The following is a 19163-nucleotide window of genomic DNA, read 5'->3' on the forward strand; positions in this document are numbered from 1 at the left end:
AAAACAACAAAACTACAGGCCCTCCAACCTCGAAATTTGACAACACAACCCATCATCCACGCCTCTAGGTTGATACAACAAAAAGAAAAGAAAAATAAAGTCCTAATTAGAGAGAGAGGAATAATTGCTTTTATCCAATTGTTGCCAGTTAGAAGGCTAAACTCCTCCAACTTGGTCTCCTAGCAACCCAATAAAAAATAATAAAAAACACTAAAAATAATTAAAAACACTAAAAGATGAATACAATAAAATACTATAATAACAGAAAATAACTAAAAATAATACAAGAAAATAATAAAATATAATAAATAAAAAGATAACTTACAATAAAATTAATTAAAAAATACAAATAACGTCAAATAAAAATTACACAGCAATTTTAAACCAATACCACCACCACTTTGCCACAGCAACGCGTGGCCGGGCACAGGAGACAAGATGGAACTATCTTCCTGGCTCTCAGGGTTATACTATTTTTGCAAAGGGAAATGATAGATAGTAAAGTGGGCGCTTCCCCACAACTCACCCCTGTTTCCTTTCTCCTCTGGCTCCGTCCTTCCTGGCCCCATGGTGGGGGTCTCTCCGCCTCCCATCTCCCCTGTTGCCTTTGGGGCAGCCATCTTGGCTCCACTGGCAAGAGGATGGGCGTTGCCTAGGCAACCACATCACGGCAACTGCAGCAGCACGGCAACTGCAGCACGGCAACCCATCAGAAGAGCATCATGGACACGTCAGGCCTAGAAAATCAAATTGGGGGGTGGGAGGAAAAAAGAAAGGATAAAAAATGAATTACATCGACCTTATATGCAAAAAATGCCCCAGCACCAAACCTGGTCCAGAGAAACCCCATAACCAACTGAACATTGGGGAAAAATTAACCTTGATTTTTGGGAGTTGTAGTTCACCTCCATCCAGAGATACAGTGACCCCCCCCCCCCCAACCGACAATAGACTGGCACCAAACTTGGCTAGAGAAACCCCATAACCAACTGAACATTGGGGAAAAATTAACCTTGATTTTTGGGAGTTGTAGTTCACCTCCATCCAGAGATACAGTGACCCCCCCCCCCCCAACCGACAATAGACTGGCACCAAACTTGGATAGAGAAACCCCATAACCAACTGAACATTGGGGAAAAATTAACCTTGATTTTTGGGAGTTGTAGTTCACCTCCATCCAGAGATACAGTGACCCCCCCCCCCCAACCGACAATAGACTGGCACCAAACTTGGCTAGAGAAACCCCATAACCAACTGAACATTGGGGAAAAATTAACCTTGATTTTTGGGAGTTGTAGTTCACCTCCATCCAGAGATACAGTGACCCCCCCCCCCCAACCGACAATAGACTGGCACCAAACTTGGCTAGAGAAACCCCATAACCAACTGAACATTGGGGAAAAATTAACCTTGATTTTTGGGAGTTGTAGTTCACCTCCATCCAGAGATACAGTGACCCCCCCCCCCCCCCAACCGACAATAGACTGGCACCAAACTTGGCTAGAGAAACCCCATAACCAACTGAACATTGGGGAAAAATTAACCTTGATTTTTGGGAGTTGTAGTTCACCTCCATCCAGAGATACAGTGACCCCCCCCCCCCCAACCGACAATAGACTGGCACCAAACTTGGCTAGAGAAACCCCATAACCAACTGAACATTGGGGAAAAATTAACCTTGATTTTTGGGAGTTGTAGTTCACCTCCATCCAGAGATACAGTGACCCCCCCCCCCCCCCAACCGACAATAGACTGGCACCAAACTTGGCTAGAGAAACCCCATAACCAACTGAACATTGGGGAAAAATTAACCTTGATTTTTGGGAGTTGTAGTTCACCTCCATCCAGAGATACAGTGACCCCCCCCCCCCCCAACCGACAATAGACTGGCACCAAACTTGGCTAGAGAAACCCCATAACCAACTGAACATTGGGGAAAAATTAACCTTGATTTTTGGGAGTTGTAGTTCACCTCCATCCAGAGATACAGTGACCCCCCCCCCCCAACCGACAATAGACTGGCACCAAACTTGGCTAGAGAAACCCCATAACCAACTGAACATTGGGGAAAAATTAACCTTGATTTTTGGGAGTTGTAGTTCACCTCCATCCAGAGATACAGTGACCCCCCCCCCCCCAACCGACAATAGACTGGCACCAAACTTGGCTAGAGAAACCCCATAACCAACTGAACATTGGGGAAAAATTAACCTTGATTTTTGGGAGTTGTAGTTCACCTCCATCCAGAGATACAGTGACCCCCCCCCCCAACCGACAATAGACTGGCACCAAACTTGGCTAGAGAAACCCCATAACCAACTGAACATTGGGGAAAAATTAACCTTGATTTTTGGGAGTTGTAGTTCACCTCCATCCAGAGATACAGTGACCCCCCCCCCCCCCAACCGACAATAGACTGGCACCAAACTTGGCTAGAGAAACCCCATAACCAACTGAACATTGGGGAAAAATTAACCTTGATTTTTGGGAGTTGTAGTTCACCTCCATCCAGAGATACAGTGACCCCCCCCCCCCCCAACCGACAATAGACTGGCACCAAACTTGGCTAGAGAAACCCCATAACCAACTGAACATTGGGGAAAAATTAACCTTGATTTTTGGGAGTTGTAGTTCACCTCCATCCAGAGATACAGTGACCCCCCCCCCCCCCAACCGACAATAGACTGGCACCAAACTTGGCTAGAGAAACCCCATAACCAACTGAACATTGGGGAAAAATTAACCTTGATTTTTGGGAGTTGTAGTTCACCTCCATCCAGAGATACAGTGACCCCCCCCCCCCCAACCGACAATAGACTGGCACCAAACTTGGCTAGAGAAACCCCATAACCAACTGAACATTGGGGAAAAATTAACCTTGATTTTTGGGAGTTGTAGTTCACCTCCATCCAGAGATACAGTGACCCCCCCCCCCCAACCGACAATAGACTGGCACCAAACTTGGCTAGAGAAACCCCATAACCAACTGAACATTGGGGAAAAATTAACCTTGATTTTTGGGAGTTGTAGTTCACCTCCATCCAGAGATACAGTGACCCCCCCCCCCCCCCAACCGACAATAGACTGGCACCAAACTTGGCTAGAGAAACCCCATAACCAACTGAACATTGGGGAAAAATTAACCTTGATTTTTGGGAGTTGTAGTTCACCTCCATCCAGAGATACAGTGACTCCCCCACCGACAGTGGCTCAGGACCAGACTTGGCCCAGAGAAACCCCATAACCAACTAAACATATTGCAGGAGTTGGGGAAAAATTAACCTTGATTTTTGAGAGTTGTAGTTCACCTCCATCCAAAGATACAGTGACCCCCCCCCCCCCCCCCACCGACAATAGACTGGCACCAAACTTGGCTAGAGAAACCCCATGACCAACTGAACATATTGCAGGACAGGTGTCCCCAAACTAAGGCCCGGGGGCCGGATACGGCCTTCCAAGGTAATTTACCTGGCCCCCACCCTCATTTATAATATAATATTTTATATCAGTTTTAATAATATAATATACACAATATACACATAATATTAATAAGAATATTATCATTTTATACAATATAATGCTAACGATAATACCATATAATAATATTAATTATATGTTATATATTACATATAATATTACAGTATAGTGGTATAGTTCAATATAGTATAATGCTAATATTGTGCTATGCTAATAATATAATATACTGTATGTACATACAGCTGCTCTGAGTTCCTTTCGGGGTGGGAAGGGTGGGATATAAATGTAGTAAATAAATAAATGAATAAATAAATAATTTTGGACTTAGGCTCGCCCAAAGTCTGAAATGACTTGAAGACACAACAACAACAACAACAACAACAACAACAACAACCCTAATTAACCTGACTATCTCATTGGCCAGAAGCAGGCCCAAGCTTCCTATTGTAATCCTGATAGGTTTATGTTGGTTAAAATTATTTTCATTTTTAAATATTGTATTGTTCTTTCATTGTTATTGTTGTTTTGCACTACAAATAAGATAGTGTGCATAGGAATTTGTTCGGTTTTCCCCCCCAAATGATCATTTGGCCCCTCAACAGTCTGAAGGATTGTGGACTGGCCCTCTGCTTTAAAAGTTTGAGGACCCCTGTTGCAGGTGTTGGGGAAAAATTAACCTTGATTTTTGGGAGTTGCAGTTCACCTCCATCCAAAGATACAGTGACCCCCCCCCCCCCCCACCGACAATAGACTGGCACCAAACTTGTCCTAGAGAAACCCCATGACCAACTGAACATATTGCAGGAGTTGGGAAAAAATTAACCTTGATTTTTGGGAGTTGTAGTTCACCTCCATCCAAAGATACAGTGACCCCCCACCGACAATAGACCGGCACCAAACTTGGCCCAGAGAAACCCCATAACCAACTAAACATATTGCAGGAGTTGGGAAAAAATTAACCTTGATTTTTGGGAGTTGTAGTTCACCTCCATCCTGAGATACTGTGACCCCCCACCAACAATAGACCGGCACCAAACTTGGCCCAGAGAAGTCCCATCATCAACTGAACATACTGCAGGGGCTGGGGGGGAATTGACCTTGATTTTTGGGAGTTGTAGTTCACCTCCATCCAGAGATACTGTGACCCCCCCACCGACAATAGACTGGCACCAAACTTGGCCAAGAGAAACCCCATAACCAACTAAACATATTGCAGGAGTTGGGAAAAAATTAACCTTGATTTTTGGGAGTTGTAGTTCACCTCCATCCAGAGATACTGTGACCCCCCCCACCACCACCACCACCACCGACACTAAACCGGCACCAAACTTGGCATAGAGAAACCCCATGACCAACTGAACATATTGCAGGAGTTGGGGAAAAATTAACCTTGATTTTTGGGAGTTGTAGTTCACCTCCATCCAGAGATACTGTGACCCCCCCCCCCCCCCCACCACCAACAATAGACCGGCACCAAACTTGGCCAAGAGAAACCCCATAACCAACTAAACATATTGCAGGAGTTGGGGAAAAATTAACCTTGATTTTTGGGAGTTGTAGTTCACCTCCATCCAGAGATACTGTGACCCCCCCCCCCCCCCACCACCACCACCACCGACACTAAACCGGCACCAAACTTGGCCCAGAGAAACCCCATGACCAACTAAACATATTGCAGGAGTTGGGAAAAAATTAACCTTGATTTTTGAGAGTTGTAGTTCACCTCCATCCAGAGAATCTGTGACCCCCCCACCGACAATAGACTGGCACCAAACTTGGCCCAGAGAAACCCCATGACCAACTAAACATATTGCAGGAGTTGGGAAAAAATTAACCTTGATTTTTGGGAGTTGTAGTTCACCTCCATCCAGAGATACTGTGACCCCCCCCCCCCACCACCACCAACAATAGACCGGCACCAAACTTGGCCTAGAGAAACCCCATGACCAACTGAACATATTGCAGGAGTTGGGGAAAAATTAACCTTGATTTTTGGGAGTTGTAGTTCTGTAGTTGTATGTTAGGGTTGATTGATTTTATTGTGGTATTGTTTTACATATTGATGATGTAGATTATGTTTTCCTTTGGTATGGATGTATCTATATTTATGCACTGTGTGTATCGTTACTATTTATTTATTTACTACATTTATATCCTGCTCTTCTCACCCCGAAGCGGACTCAGAGCGGCTTACAAATCAAATGTACATACAATATATTACTAGCATAGCACAATATAAGCATTACATTACTATATTTTACTATATCATTATATGGTAATACTATTAGTAATATTACATTTTAAAAGAAGCAATAATTGAAAGTTCACAAGCAGTAATAGTATTAGGGTGGAAAGATAAATCCAAATGGTCAGTAAGTAAATGGTACCAATATATGGTGGAGCAAATGGAATTTGAAATTATGAATGTGAAACTAAATGTTGTAAAAACTAATGAAAATAGAACAAGAGAAATGGAAGAAAGATGGACAAGGGTAAAGAACTATATCATGAATCAATCTGGAGATCAAGCCATAAGAAATAAGATACAAATGTTATTTAGTATATAGGATGGAAATGGATAAAGATATAAAGATTGTCTCACAAAGAAACGAATATGTAAAAAGAAAACAATCTTCGTGTTGGTGGTGGGAATTGTAAATGTTTTGTATGCCCACGGTATGTATTTTTTGTGTTTTAAAAAATAAAAAATTTGTATAAAAATTTAGTAATATTACATTTAATATATAATATATAATTAATATTATTATATTGTATAATTAGTAGTATAACATTATGAGTGCTTTGTAAGCCGCCTCGAGTCTCTTTTGAGGAGATGGTGGTAGAAATAACGTTTATTTATTTATTCTGCCTTATCCAGAAAGCACTGAAACCCAGCCAACGACGAATCTGGACCAAAATTCAGTGATTTTACCTAACATCCCAATACAAACAATATCTTCTTCAAATCACCCAGGTACCGCTGGGTCCCCAAAATAGTATTAAAATAAAATTACCATATATACTCGAGTATAAGCTGACCCGAATATAAGCCGAGGCATCTAATTTTACCACAAAAAATTGGGAAAACATTGACTCCAGTATAAGCCGAGATACCAATAAAATTACATTAATTGAGGCCTCAGTAGTTTAAATGATTTTGAATCTTTACATCAAACTGTAATTTAAGATATGACTGTTCAACTCTGATTAAATCATTTTCATCTTCTTCAATGTAAATGTGCTTATGTATCCTTTTAATAATCAGAGTGAAATAATAAATGTAATAATAATAAATGCAGTAAAATAACAAATGTAATAATAAATACAGTAAAATAATAAAAGTATCAATAATAATAAAAATAGAGTAAAATAAATGGGCTGTGGCGCAGGCTGGTTAGCAGCCAGCTGCAACAAATCACTCTTGACCAAGAGGTCATGAGTTCAAGGCTAGCCCGTGCCTGCATCTGTCTCTGTTCTATGTTAAGGCATTGAGTGTTTGCCTTATATGTGCAATGTGATCCGCCCTGAGTCCCCTTCAGGGTGAGAAGGGCGGAATATAAATACTGTAAATAAATAAATAAATAAAAGTAACAACAATAATAGAGTAAAATAATAAATGTAATAATAGTAATAATTAATAGAGTAAAATAATAAATGTAACAATACCAATAATAATAGAGAAAAATAAATATACCATATGTACTTGAGTATAAGCTGACCTGAATACAGGAATTCAAACTACAGGAAAGGAAATTCCACCTGAACATCAGGAAGAACTTCCTCACTGTGAGAGCTGTTCGACAGTGGAACTCTCTCCCCGGGGCCGTGGTGGAGGCTCCTTCCTTGGAGGCTTTTAAGCAGAGGCTGGATGGCCATCTGTCGGGGGTGCTTTGAATGCGATTTCCTGCTTCTTAGCAGGGGGTTGGACTAGATGGCCCATGTGGTCTCTTTCAACTCTACTATTCTATGATTCTATGATTCTATGAATATAAGCCCACCAGGACCCTCGCCCGAGTATAAGCCGAGGAGGTTTTTTTCAGTCCTAAAAAAGGGCTGAAAAACTAGGCTTATACTCGAGTTTATAAAGTAAACTCAGAAACCAATGAAAGACATGTAAAACACTTAAAAACAATTATTTACATATTTTTATTCACAGCATCCAATACAATGTCAGTACATCTTAAGGCCCAGCACAATCCCAGTTCCAAATGCAATAAGACAGGGGAGTTTTGAGTTCAATACGACCACGTTCCCCTCTGCATGAATGTGAGGGTCCCTCTTTTCTCTCCCCCAGCAGCCTTGGGCTTATAGCTTGCGGTAGGCCCCCACAGTGATGTCAAAAAGTTGGGTGTTGGTCACCCGCCCCTGTTTGTCCAGCAGGAAATAGAAGGGTTTCCCCTTGACTTTGAGTGGGATCCAAGCCGGGACCTCCGACCGGTGGGACACACAGGAGACGTGGCGCAGCGGCACCGAGAAGGAGGAGGTGAGGCCAAAGGGGTAGTAGGTGCTCAGCGTCACCTCTTGGCCCCCGCGGTGCAGCAGGACCTGCCCCACAGAGCGCCGGGAAAAGGCAAAACCCGCAGCCACGATCAGACACCCTGCAAAGACACGGGAGATTAGGATCCTAGAGCTGGAAGAGACCCCAAGGGACATCTAGTCCAACCACATCCTGCTGTAAAGGAAGACGCCATCCAAGCCCTCCCGACAAGACAACCGTCCAGCCTTGGCTTCACATTATCCAGAGAACGGGTCTCCGTCATAATCATCATTCTGGATTATCCAACGCATTTTTGTAGTCAATGTTTTCAATACATCATGATATTTTGGTGCTAAATTCATAAATACAGTAATTACTACACATAGCATTACTGCATATTGAACTACTTTTCTGTCAAATTTGTTGTATAACATGATGTTTTGGTCCTTAATTTATAAAATCATAACCTATTTGGTGTTTAATAGGCTTTTTCTTAATCTCTCCTTATTATCCAACATATTCGCTTATCCAACGTTCTGCTGGCCGGTTTATGTTGGATAAGTGAGACTCTACTGCATTACATTTATTATTTTTCTCTATTATTGTTGCCACTATTACATTTATTTTACTCTATTTTTATTGTTATTATTAATACATTTGGGCCCCTGGTGGCACAGTGTGTTAAAGCGCTGAGCTGCTGAACTTGCAGACCAAAAGGTCCCAGGTTCAAACCCCGGGAGCAGCGTGAGCGGCCGCTGTTAGCTCCAGCTCCTGCCAACCTAGCAATTTGAAAACATGCCAATGTGAGTAGATCAATAGGTACCGCTCCGGCTGGAAGGTAACGGCGCTCCATGCAGTCATGCTGGCCACATGACCTTGGAGGTGTCTACGGACAACGCCAGCTCTTTGGCTTAATAATGGAGATGAGCACCAACCCCCAGAGTGAGACATGACTGGACTTAACAACAGGGGAAAACCTTTACTAAATAATAATAATAATAATAATAATAATAATAATAATAATAAATACATCAGCTCTTTGGCTTAGAAATGGAGATGCGCACCAACCCCCAAAGTCAGACATGATTGGACTTAATGTCAGGGGAAATAATAATAATAATAATAATAATAATAATAATAATAAGTTTATTTATATCCCGCCTCCATCACCCCCGAAGGGACTCGAGGCTGCTTACAGCAAAATCAAAATACAAGAAATGATAAAATATGACACATCAAAGGACAACAACAGAAACCAATAATAAATATACACAATTGGCGAAAAACACAACACGAAATTAAAACATCAAATTAAAAACAATGAGGTTGCAATAGTGGATAAGCAAGGTGCACATTATGAGTAACAAATTCATAAATAGATAAAGTGCAATAGAAACCTTTATCTTTTACTATATACTCAATTATAAGCCTAGTTTTTCAGCACTTTTTTTGAGAAAGCCCCCCTAGGCTTATACTCGGGTGAGGGTCCTGGTTGACTTACATTTGGGTCAGCTTATACTCGAGAATATATGGTACATTTATTATTTTTCTCTATTATTATTGCTATTATTACATTTATTTTACTCTATTTTTATTGTTATTATTAATACATTTGGGCCCCTAGTAGCACTGTGTGTTAAAGCGCTGAGCTGCTGAACTTGCGGACCAAAAGGTCCCAGGTTCAAATCCCGGGAGCGGAATGAGCGCCCACTGTTAGCCCCAGCTCCTGCCAACCTAGCAGTTCAAAAACATGCCAATGTGAGTAGATCAATAGGTACCGCTCCGGCGGGAAGGTCATGCTGGCCACATGACCTGGAGGTGTTCATGACTGGCATGAGGAAGGTTGAAAACCACTGAGGTATTTTTGGAGGCCGAATGGCCATTTGTCAGGAGGGTTTTGATGGTGTTCCTGATTGGCATTAGAAAGGTTGAGAACCACTGAGGTATTTTTGGAGGCCGAATGGCCATCTATCGGGAGGGCTTTGATGTTGTTACTGACTGGCCTGAGGAAGGTTGAGAACCACTGAGGTATTTTTGGAGGCCGAATGGCCATCTATCGGGAGGGCTTTGATGGTGTTCCTGAATAGCATGAGGAAGGTTGGGAACCACTGAGGTATTTTTGGAGGCAGGACGGCCATCTGTCGGGAGGGTTTTGATGGTGTTCCTGATTGGCATGAGGAAGGCTGAGAAGCACTGAGGTATTTTTGGAGGCAGAATGGCCATTTGTCGGGAGGGTTTTGATGGTGTTCCTGACTGGCATTAGAAAGGTTGAGAACCACTGAGGTATTTTTGGAGGCCGGACGGCCATCTGTTGGGAGGGTTTTGATGGTGTTACTGAATGGCATGAGGAAGGATGGGCATCAATGAGGTATTTTTGGAGGCCGAATAGCCATCTGTTGGGAGGGTTTTGATGGTGTTCCTGAATGGCATGAGGAAGGTTGAGAACCACTGAGGTATTTTTGGAGGCCGGACGGCCATCTGTTGGGAGGGCTTTGATGGTGTTCCTGACTGGCATTAGAAAGGTTGAGAACCACTGAAGTATTTTTGTAGGCCGAATGACCATCTGTCATGAGGGCTTTGATGGTGTTCCTGAATGGCATGAGGAAGGTTGAGAACCACTGAGGTATTTTTGGAGGCAGAATGGCCATCTGTCGGGAGGGTTTTGATGGTGTTCCTGAATGGCATGAGGAAGGTTGAGAACCACTGAGGTATTTTTGGAGGCCGAATGGCCTTCTGTCGAGAGGGCTTTGATGTTGGGGTCACTCCCACTCTTCCTTACCCAGCGTGAGGCATGAGGCGCTGAAGCCGAAGCGCCACTTGTCGGAGCCCAGGTCGAGCGAGGCCCCTCCGGGCAGCGTGGGCGCGGGCCGGCCTTTTCCCGCCTCCCGCTTCGGCGCCCTCAGGGAATGGAAGGCGAAGTGGGCCAAGAAGGACCAGAAGGCGAACTGGGCGGCGCAGAAGAGGCCCAAGATCCGGAAGAAGCGGCGCCGGTCGTGCTGGAAGAGCACCACGTCGCGGGGTACGTGGGCTTCCCAGGAGTGGCGCATGCGCAGAGGGGAGCCCAGGTAGGCCCGGAGCGAGGGACCCCAAAGTTTCACCTGGGTGCCCCAATGCATCTTGGCTCGCCTGGAGGCCTCGCGGAAGCTTCTGGGAATTCTCCACAACCTTATTGGACTCCAACTCCCAGAACCCCTTGCCAGCTTGCCCAATGGCTAGGAATTCTGGGAGTTGAAGTCCACCGTTGTCTTAAAGGAAACGCTTCCCATTCACTGCCTTAAGGATCTAACCCAGGCCTGGTCCAGCCTGGGCCTACTCTTCTGGTATTTTATGATGATGATGATGATGATGATGAGGATGATGATAATAATAATAATAATAATAATAATAATAATAATAATAATAATTGTTGTCCAAGTTTTCCAAGATTTCTTGAATTATTATTAATATAATAATACACTGTAATAATTGTATATTTATATTACAGTAGAGTCTCACTTATCCAACACTCGCTTATCCAACGTTCTGGATTATCCAATGCAATTTTGTAGTCAATGTTTTCAATACATTGTGATATTTTGGTGATAAATTCGTAAATACAGTAGTTTCTACATAGCATTACTGCGTATTGAACTACTTTTTCTGTCAAATTTGTTGTATAACATGATGTTTTGGTGCTTAATTTGTAAAATCATAACCTAATTTGATGTTTAATAGGCTTTTCCTTAATGCCTCCTTATTATCCAACATTCTGCCGGCCCATTTATGTTGGATAAGTGACTCTTGTATTACATTTACAGCAGAGTCTCACTTATCCAATGTAAACGTAAATGTATTATCCAACATATTCGCTTATCCAACATTCTGCAGGCCCGTTTACGTTGGATAAGTGAGACTCTACTGTAAATGTAATACAGTAGAGTCTCACTTATCCAACATAAACGGGCCGGCAGAATGTTGGATAAGCGAATATGTTGGATAATGAGGCATTAAGGAAAAGCCTATTAAACATCAAATTAGTTTATGACTTTACAAATTAAGCACCAAAACATCATGTTATACAACAAATTGGACAGAAAAAGTAGTTCAATACGCAGTAATGTTATGTTGTAATTATTGTATTTACGAATTTAGCACCAAAATATCACGATATATTGAAAACATTGACTACAAAAATGCCTTGGATAATCCAGAACATTGGATAATCCAGTGCTGGATAAGTGAGACTCTACTGTATTACTAATAATATTGCAATATAGTGGTATAGTACAATATAGTAATACACTTATCTCACTTATCCAAGGTTCTGGATTATCCAATGCATTTTTGTAGTCAATGTTTTCAATATATCGTGATATTTTGGTGCTAAATTTGTAAATACAGTAATTGCAACATTGCTGCGTATTGAACTATAAGTGAGACTCTACTGTAATAATAACTGTTGTCAAAGTTTTCGAAGATGTCTTGAATTATTATTATTATTATTAGTAGTAGTAATAATAATAAAATACACTATAATAATTGTATATTTATATTAAATGTAATATTACTAATAATATTTCAATATAGTGGTATAGTACAATATAGTAATACATAATGCTCATATTGTGCTATGCTAATAATACAATATATTGTATATACATATAATATTGAGAATAATATTGTAATGTGCTACAATAATACACTATAATTGCATATTTATATTACATGTAATATTACTAATAATATTGCAATATAGTGGTGTAGTACAATATAGTAATACATAATGCTTATATTGTGCTATGCTAATACAATGTGTATACATATAATATTGATAATAATATTGTAATGTACTACAATATAATAATACACTATAATTGTATATTTATATTACATGTAATATTACTAATAATATTGCAATATAGTGGTATAGTACAATAAAGTAATACATAATGCTTATATTGTGCTATGCTAATACAATATATTGTATATATTGCAAATAATATTGTAATGTACTACAATATAATAATACACCATATTTGTATATTTATATTACATGAATATAGTGGTATAATACAATAAAGTTTACAAGTTTCACTCAGTGCACTTTGCCCAGCCCACTGTATGATTTTATTGCTGTGTTTTATCTTGTGTTTTATAATGACTGTGATTTTATTTTATGCCTTTTAATTTTATTTGTGTGTGTTTTTGTATTTGATACCATTGTATACTTGTTTTATATCTGTGAGCCGCCCCGAGTCTGGGGAGATGGTGGCGGGGTATAAAAATAAAATTAATATTATTATTATTAAAGTAGTATATAATGCTTATATTGTACTATGCTAATAATATTATTGTAAGTACATATAACTTGTAAGCCGCCCTGAGTCCTCTTCGGGGTGAGAAGGGCGGGATATAAATGTCGCTAATAATAATAATAATAATACTAATAATAATAGGTCATAGAACTATAATAATAGAATTCAGGGCATATTCCAAATATAAAAGGCAAATATTCAATGCCCAAAAGGTAAAGGTTTCCCCTGATGTTAAGTCCAGTCGTGACCGACTCTGGGGGTTGGTGCTCATCTCCATTTCTAGGCCGAAGAGCCAGCGTTGTCCGTAGACACCTCCAAGGTCATGTGGCCGGCATGACTGCATGGAGCGCTGTTACCTCCCTGCCGGAGTGGTACCTATTGATCTACTCACATTGGCATGTTTTCGAACTGCTAGGTCGGCAGGAGCTGGAGCTAACAGCGGGCGCTCATTCCGCTCCCGGGTTTTGAACCTGGGACCTTTTGGTCTGCAAGTTCAGCAGCTCAGTGCTTTAACACTGTGCCACCAGGGGCCCCTGTCACTAATAATAATAATAATAATAATAATAATAATAGTTTCAATCCTGATATGAAAGCTATAACTGCCATCACTTCAGGCACAAGATCAACCTCCAAAGCAGCAGCACACAATGGTCAACAAACACATCACAACAACAACAAACACATTATATTATAGAAATACAGTAGAGTCTCACTTATCCAACACTCGCTTATCCAACGTTCTGGATTATCCAACGCATTTTTGTAGTCAGTGTTTTCAATATATCATGATATTTTGGTGCTAAATTCGTAAATACAGTAATCACTACATAGCATTAATGTGTAATGAACTACTTTTTCTGTCAAGTTTGTTATATAACATGATGTTTTGGTGCTTAATTTGTAAAATCATAACCTAATTTGATGTTTAATAGGCTTTTTCTTAATCTCTCCTTATTATCCAACATATTCGCTTATCCAACGTTCTGCCGGCCCGTTTAGCTTGGATAAGTGAGACTCTACTGTATATAATATATTGTATATACATATAATATTGATAACAACATTATAATATAATACAATATACTAATAATAATACAATATAATATTAATTATATATTAAATGTAATATTACTAATAATATTACCATATACTGATATAGTACAATATAGTAATTTAATGCTTATATTGTGCTATGCTAATAATATATTGTATGTACATTTGATTTGTAAGCCGCTCTGAGTCCCCTTCAGGATAAGAAGAGCGGGATATAAATGTAGTAAATAAATAAATCAATAAAAGTCTCTTATGACTCTACTGTAATACAATAATTTGTATATGCATATAATATTGATAATAATATTGTAATGTACTACAATATAATAATACACTATAACTGTATATTTATATTACATGTAATATTATTAATAATATTGCAATATAGTGGTATAGTACAATAAAGTAATATATAATGCTTATATTGTGCTATGCTAATAATATTATTGTATGTACATAAAACTTGTAAGCCACCCTGAGTCCCATTCGGTTTGAGAAGGGCGGGATATAAATGTCGCTAATAATAATAATAATAATAATAATAGTTTCGGTCCTGATAGCGGCTGAGTTTTTCCTGTTGTTTTTCGTCAATGCGATGTTGCCATCCCAGGTGACAGTCGCATTGACGAAAAACAACAAGAAAAACTCAGCCGCTATCAGGACCTCAAGATTGAACTTCAAAGACTCTGGCAGAAACCAGTGCAGGTGGTCCCGGTGGTGATGGGCTCACTGGGTGCCGTGCCAAAAGATCTCAGCCGGCAATGGGAAACAATAGACATTGACAAAATTATGATCTGCCAACTGCAAAAGGCCACTCTAATGGGATCTGCGCGCATCATCAGAAAATACATCACACAGTCCTAGACACTTGGGAAGTGTTTGACTTGTGATTTTGTGATATGAAATCCAGCATATCTATCTTGTTTGCTGTGTCATAATAAAATAATAGTTTCAATCCTGATACGAAAGCCATAACTGCCATCACTTTGGGCACAAGATCAACCTCCAAAGCAGCAGCACACAATGGTCAACAAACACATCACAACAACAACAAACACATTATATTATAGAAATATAATAACAGTAGGAAGCAGAAGTCTTCTGTGTACAAGGAGCCAAAACATCCCACACCGCAGAATGGTTTTAATCATAATATTAACTTTAATAAGCACAGTGTTTTTCAAGAACTAGAGGAAGAGAAACGCTATTCAGGGCTGCTCTCACTTAAAGCAGACCTCTGGGAAGAGGACGAAACAGTGGTGCGTGTGCAAGAGCTCCGGAGACATAGAACCCCATTACGAAAACTCTTGTCGGCAACCTAAAACTAGGGAACCCAAACTTTAATGCGCCATGAGCCTGCCGTGCCTTGCATTACAGTCAAACGCTGCTGGGTCGGGAACTGCTGGTCCTTTTTTAACTTAGATATACAAAACGTTGACGCTTGAAAACGGAACAGATTTTGAATATGCAAAACAAACATTTTCAACTTAAACAAGTCCGGGGACCCTCTTCCAATTCTGTCATCTCTTTTAAAAAAAAAAGATCATCACATATGAATTCTTCGGTCATCCTTTGGCTCTTAGCCGAGCCTTTCGTAGCCTTTATCCCAACAGAGAAAGGGCTTCCTCGCCCAACAAGGCGAGAGTCTCTTTAATTTACACAGTGAAACTTATTTACAAAATGAAGCAGCTTTGAGATAAAACCCTGATCTGGGAAACGGTGGCGACGCTCAGTGGATGAACGCGACTTCTGGAATCTTCTGCTCGGCCTGGTGGAAGGAGAAAAGGGAAAAATATTCACTATTACTATTATTTACATTTATTACTCGTCTCTCTCTACGGCTCAGCGTCGGTTACAACATGGTTAAGACAAACAAATACAACACCATTATTATCAGTTTGAAGAGTTTAAAATGTTTCATATAATTAATGTTTAATTCTGCTTTAATATTTATTTTGAGATTTGAGAAGTGATTGACATGTGATTTTGTGATACGAAATCCAGAATATACATCTCGTTTGCTGTGTCATACTCTGTCTTTGTGTCAATAATAATCATTATTTACTTATTTATTTGTTTATTTGCAGTATTTATATTCCGCCCTTCTCACCCCGAGGGGGACTCAGGGCAGATTACAATGAACACATATATGGCAAACATTCAATGCCAACAGACAAACAACATACATTAGACAGACTCAGAGGCATTATTAACATTTTTCCAGCTTCACGATTCCGGCCACAGGGTGAGCTGTTGCTTCACCGTCCAGTAGTGGCTGTACTTCCGCATTCCTTTCCTCGTGTTTTGCTGGCAGTTTTATGGTGTTGTAAATTAGCCTCCCGCATAAAGCGTCCCTAAATTTCCCTAATTAACAGATGCAACTGTCTTTCGGGGCTGCATAGGTCAACAGCAAGCCAGGGCTATTAATGGTCGGAGGCTTAACCTGACCAGGGCTTCGAACTCATGACCTCTCGGTCAGTAGTGATTTATAGCAACTGGTTACTAGCCAGCTGCGCCACAGCCCGGCCCCGGTTATTATTATTATTATTATAATAATAACCTGCTTTGATTGAAGTCAAAAATCAAACTCCTCAAAGAACATGTGTAATAATAAAATAATAACCTGCTTTGATTGATGTCAAACATCAGAAACTCCTCAAAGCACAGCAGACAAAAAACCAGTACAAGAAAACCGCACTACAAACTAGAGCTGACAGCTGGCACAACAAAACATTGCATGGAAAGTTCCTTGACAAAATTGAAGGAAAAGCTGACAAGGAGAAGACCTGGCTATGGCTCACAAATGGGACACTGAAGAAGGAGACAGAAGGCCTGGTCCTTGCAGCCCAGGAGCAAGACATCAGGACAAAGGCAATCAAGGCCAAGATCGAAAAATCAGCTGATGACCCAAAATGCAGACTGTGCAAGGAAACTGACGAAACCATTGATCATATCCTCAGCTGCTGTAAGAAAATCACACAGACAGACTACAAACAGAGGCACAACTATGTGGCCCAAATGATTCATTGGAACTTATGCCTCAAGTACCACCTCCCAGCAACAAAGAACTGGTGGGATCACAAACCTGCAAAAGTACTGGAAAATGAGCACGCAAAGATACTACCGAATCCAGACTGACAAAGTTCTGGAACACAACACACCAGACATCACAGTTGTGGAAAAGAAAAAGATTTGGATCATTGATGTTGCCATTCCAGGTGACAGTCGCATTGACGAAAAACAACAGGAAAAACTCAGCCGCTATCAGGACCTCAAGATTGAACTTCAAAGACTCTGGCAGAAAGCAGTACAGGTGGTCCCGGTGGTGATCGGCACATCGGTTGCCATGCCAAAAGATCTCAGCCGGCATTTGGAAACAATAGGCGTTGGCAAAATTACGATTTGCCAACTGCAAAAGGCCACCCGACTGGGATCTGCATGTATCATGCAAAAATACATCACACAGTCCTAAACGCTTGGGAAGTGATCGATTTGCAATTTTGTGATATGAAAACCAGCATATCTATCTTGTTTGCTGTGTCATACAATGTCATTGTGTCAATAACAATAATAATAATAATAATAATAATAATAATAATAATAATAATAATAATAATAATAATAATAATAATAATGCAGTAAGCAATATAAGATTGAATCTTCAGAAGAGCGCTCACCTTGAGCTGGGTGTACGCATGGGCTGCTTTTGTATAATCCCAATCGTTGTCCAAAAGGCACCTTTAGGAGAGAAGCAGGACACAAAGCCATAAGACACCGTCATGCTTTTCCGGTCTGCCACCCTCCTCGTCCCGCTACTCACTTTTGAGACCACTCAAGGTTCATCCCCGATTGCAGAGAGAAATTCTGCAGCATCTCCTGCTGCTCCGCTGTGAGGGTGGGCACAGGGCTGGAGGACGGGGTGGGCGCTGGCATGACAAAGGCCTTGCGGATCTCCATGTTGCTGGCCTTGCGGATGAACAGCTGGTCGTTCACAATGCACAGCCTGCAGGAAGCAAAAGAGATGTGAAGCCCAAAGACTGTTCAGCTAGGCCACTTCAGGATGGAAAAAAATAGAAAATATGGGCAAGAAGAAACAGAATTTGGGGTGCTTTTGTTTTCTGGGGCTATAGGACTGCCTTCCAATAATAATAATAATAATAATAATAATAATAATAATAATAATAATAATAATAATAATAATATATCTGCCTAGAAGATTAGGGGGCAGAGGACTCTTACAAGGAAAACAAGCAGTCAAAGTAGAAGAACATGCCCTGGCAGAAGATGTAAAGCAAAGTGAAAAACCTGCTTTGATTGAAGTCAAAAATCAGAAACTCTTCAAAGCACAGCAGACAAAAAACCAGTACAAGAAAACCGCACTACAAACTAGAGCTGACAGCTGGCACAACAAAACATTGCATGGAAAGTTCCTTGACGAAATTGAAGGAAAAGCTAATAAGGAGAAGACCTGGCTCTGGCTCATGAATGGGACCCTGAAGAAGGAGACAGAAGGTCTGATCCTTGCAGCCCAGAGCAAGCCATCAGAACAAACACAATTAAGGCCAAAATCGAAAAATCAGCTGATGACCCAAAATGCAGACTGTGCAAGGAAACCGACGAAACCATTGATCATCTCCTCAGCTGCTGTAAGAAAATCGCACAGACAGACTACAACAGAGGCACAACTATGTGGCCCAAAGGATTCATTGGAACTTATGCCTCAATACCACCTCCCAGCAGGAAAGAACTGGTGGGATCACAAACCTGCAAAAGTATTGGAAAATGAGCACGCAAAGATACTGTGGGACTTCTGAATCCAGACTGACAAAGTTCTGGAACACAACACACCAGACATCACAGTT

At 40.7% G+C, this 19163-nt stretch overlaps 3 protein-coding genes across 4 annotated transcripts in view; all 3 read right to left on the reverse strand.

The window, feature by feature from the left end:
• slc3a2 (solute carrier family 3 member 2) overlaps positions 1–10873 on the reverse strand; it is a 62461-nt gene extending 51588 nt beyond the window's left edge. Inside the window, exons 1-2 of the mRNA XM_062964801.1 lie at positions 10734–10873; positions 527–737 (exon numbers count right to left, since the gene is read on the reverse strand). Coding sequence (XP_062820871.1) covers positions 527–620 — 94 coding nt within the window. The 5' untranslated portion in view covers positions 621–737; positions 10734–10873. The remainder of the gene's footprint in view (positions 1–526; positions 738–10733) is intronic.
• tmem223 (transmembrane protein 223) lies at positions 7783–11070 on the reverse strand. The gene is made up of 2 exons (XM_062965206.1): positions 10734–11070; positions 7783–8075 (listed from the first exon to the last, which is right to left on the reverse strand). Exons 1-2 carry the CDS (start codon positions 11068–11070, stop codon positions 7783–7785), a joined length of 630 nt encoding a protein of 209 aa, XP_062821276.1.
• Positions 11071–15439: 4369 nt separating this feature from the next.
• Positions 15440–19163, reverse strand: part of nxf1 (nuclear RNA export factor 1) — a 30270-nt gene continuing 26546 nt past the window's right edge. For both annotated transcript variants that reach the window (XM_062965470.1, XM_062965471.1), the window contains exons 19-21: positions 18122–18304; positions 17979–18039; positions 15440–16069 (exon numbers count right to left, since the gene is read on the reverse strand). In XM_062965470.1, coding sequence (XP_062821540.1) covers positions 16031–16069; positions 17979–18039; positions 18122–18304 — 283 coding nt within the window. In that variant the 3' untranslated portion in view covers positions 15440–16030. The remainder of the gene's footprint in view (positions 16070–17978; positions 18040–18121; positions 18305–19163) is intronic.

Source organism: Anolis carolinensis, unplaced genomic scaffold, assembly GCF_035594765.1.
Source record: "Anolis carolinensis isolate JA03-04 unplaced genomic scaffold, rAnoCar3.1.pri scaffold_14, whole genome shotgun sequence".
Lineage (NCBI taxonomy): Eukaryota > Metazoa > Chordata > Lepidosauria > Squamata > Dactyloidae > Anolis > Anolis carolinensis.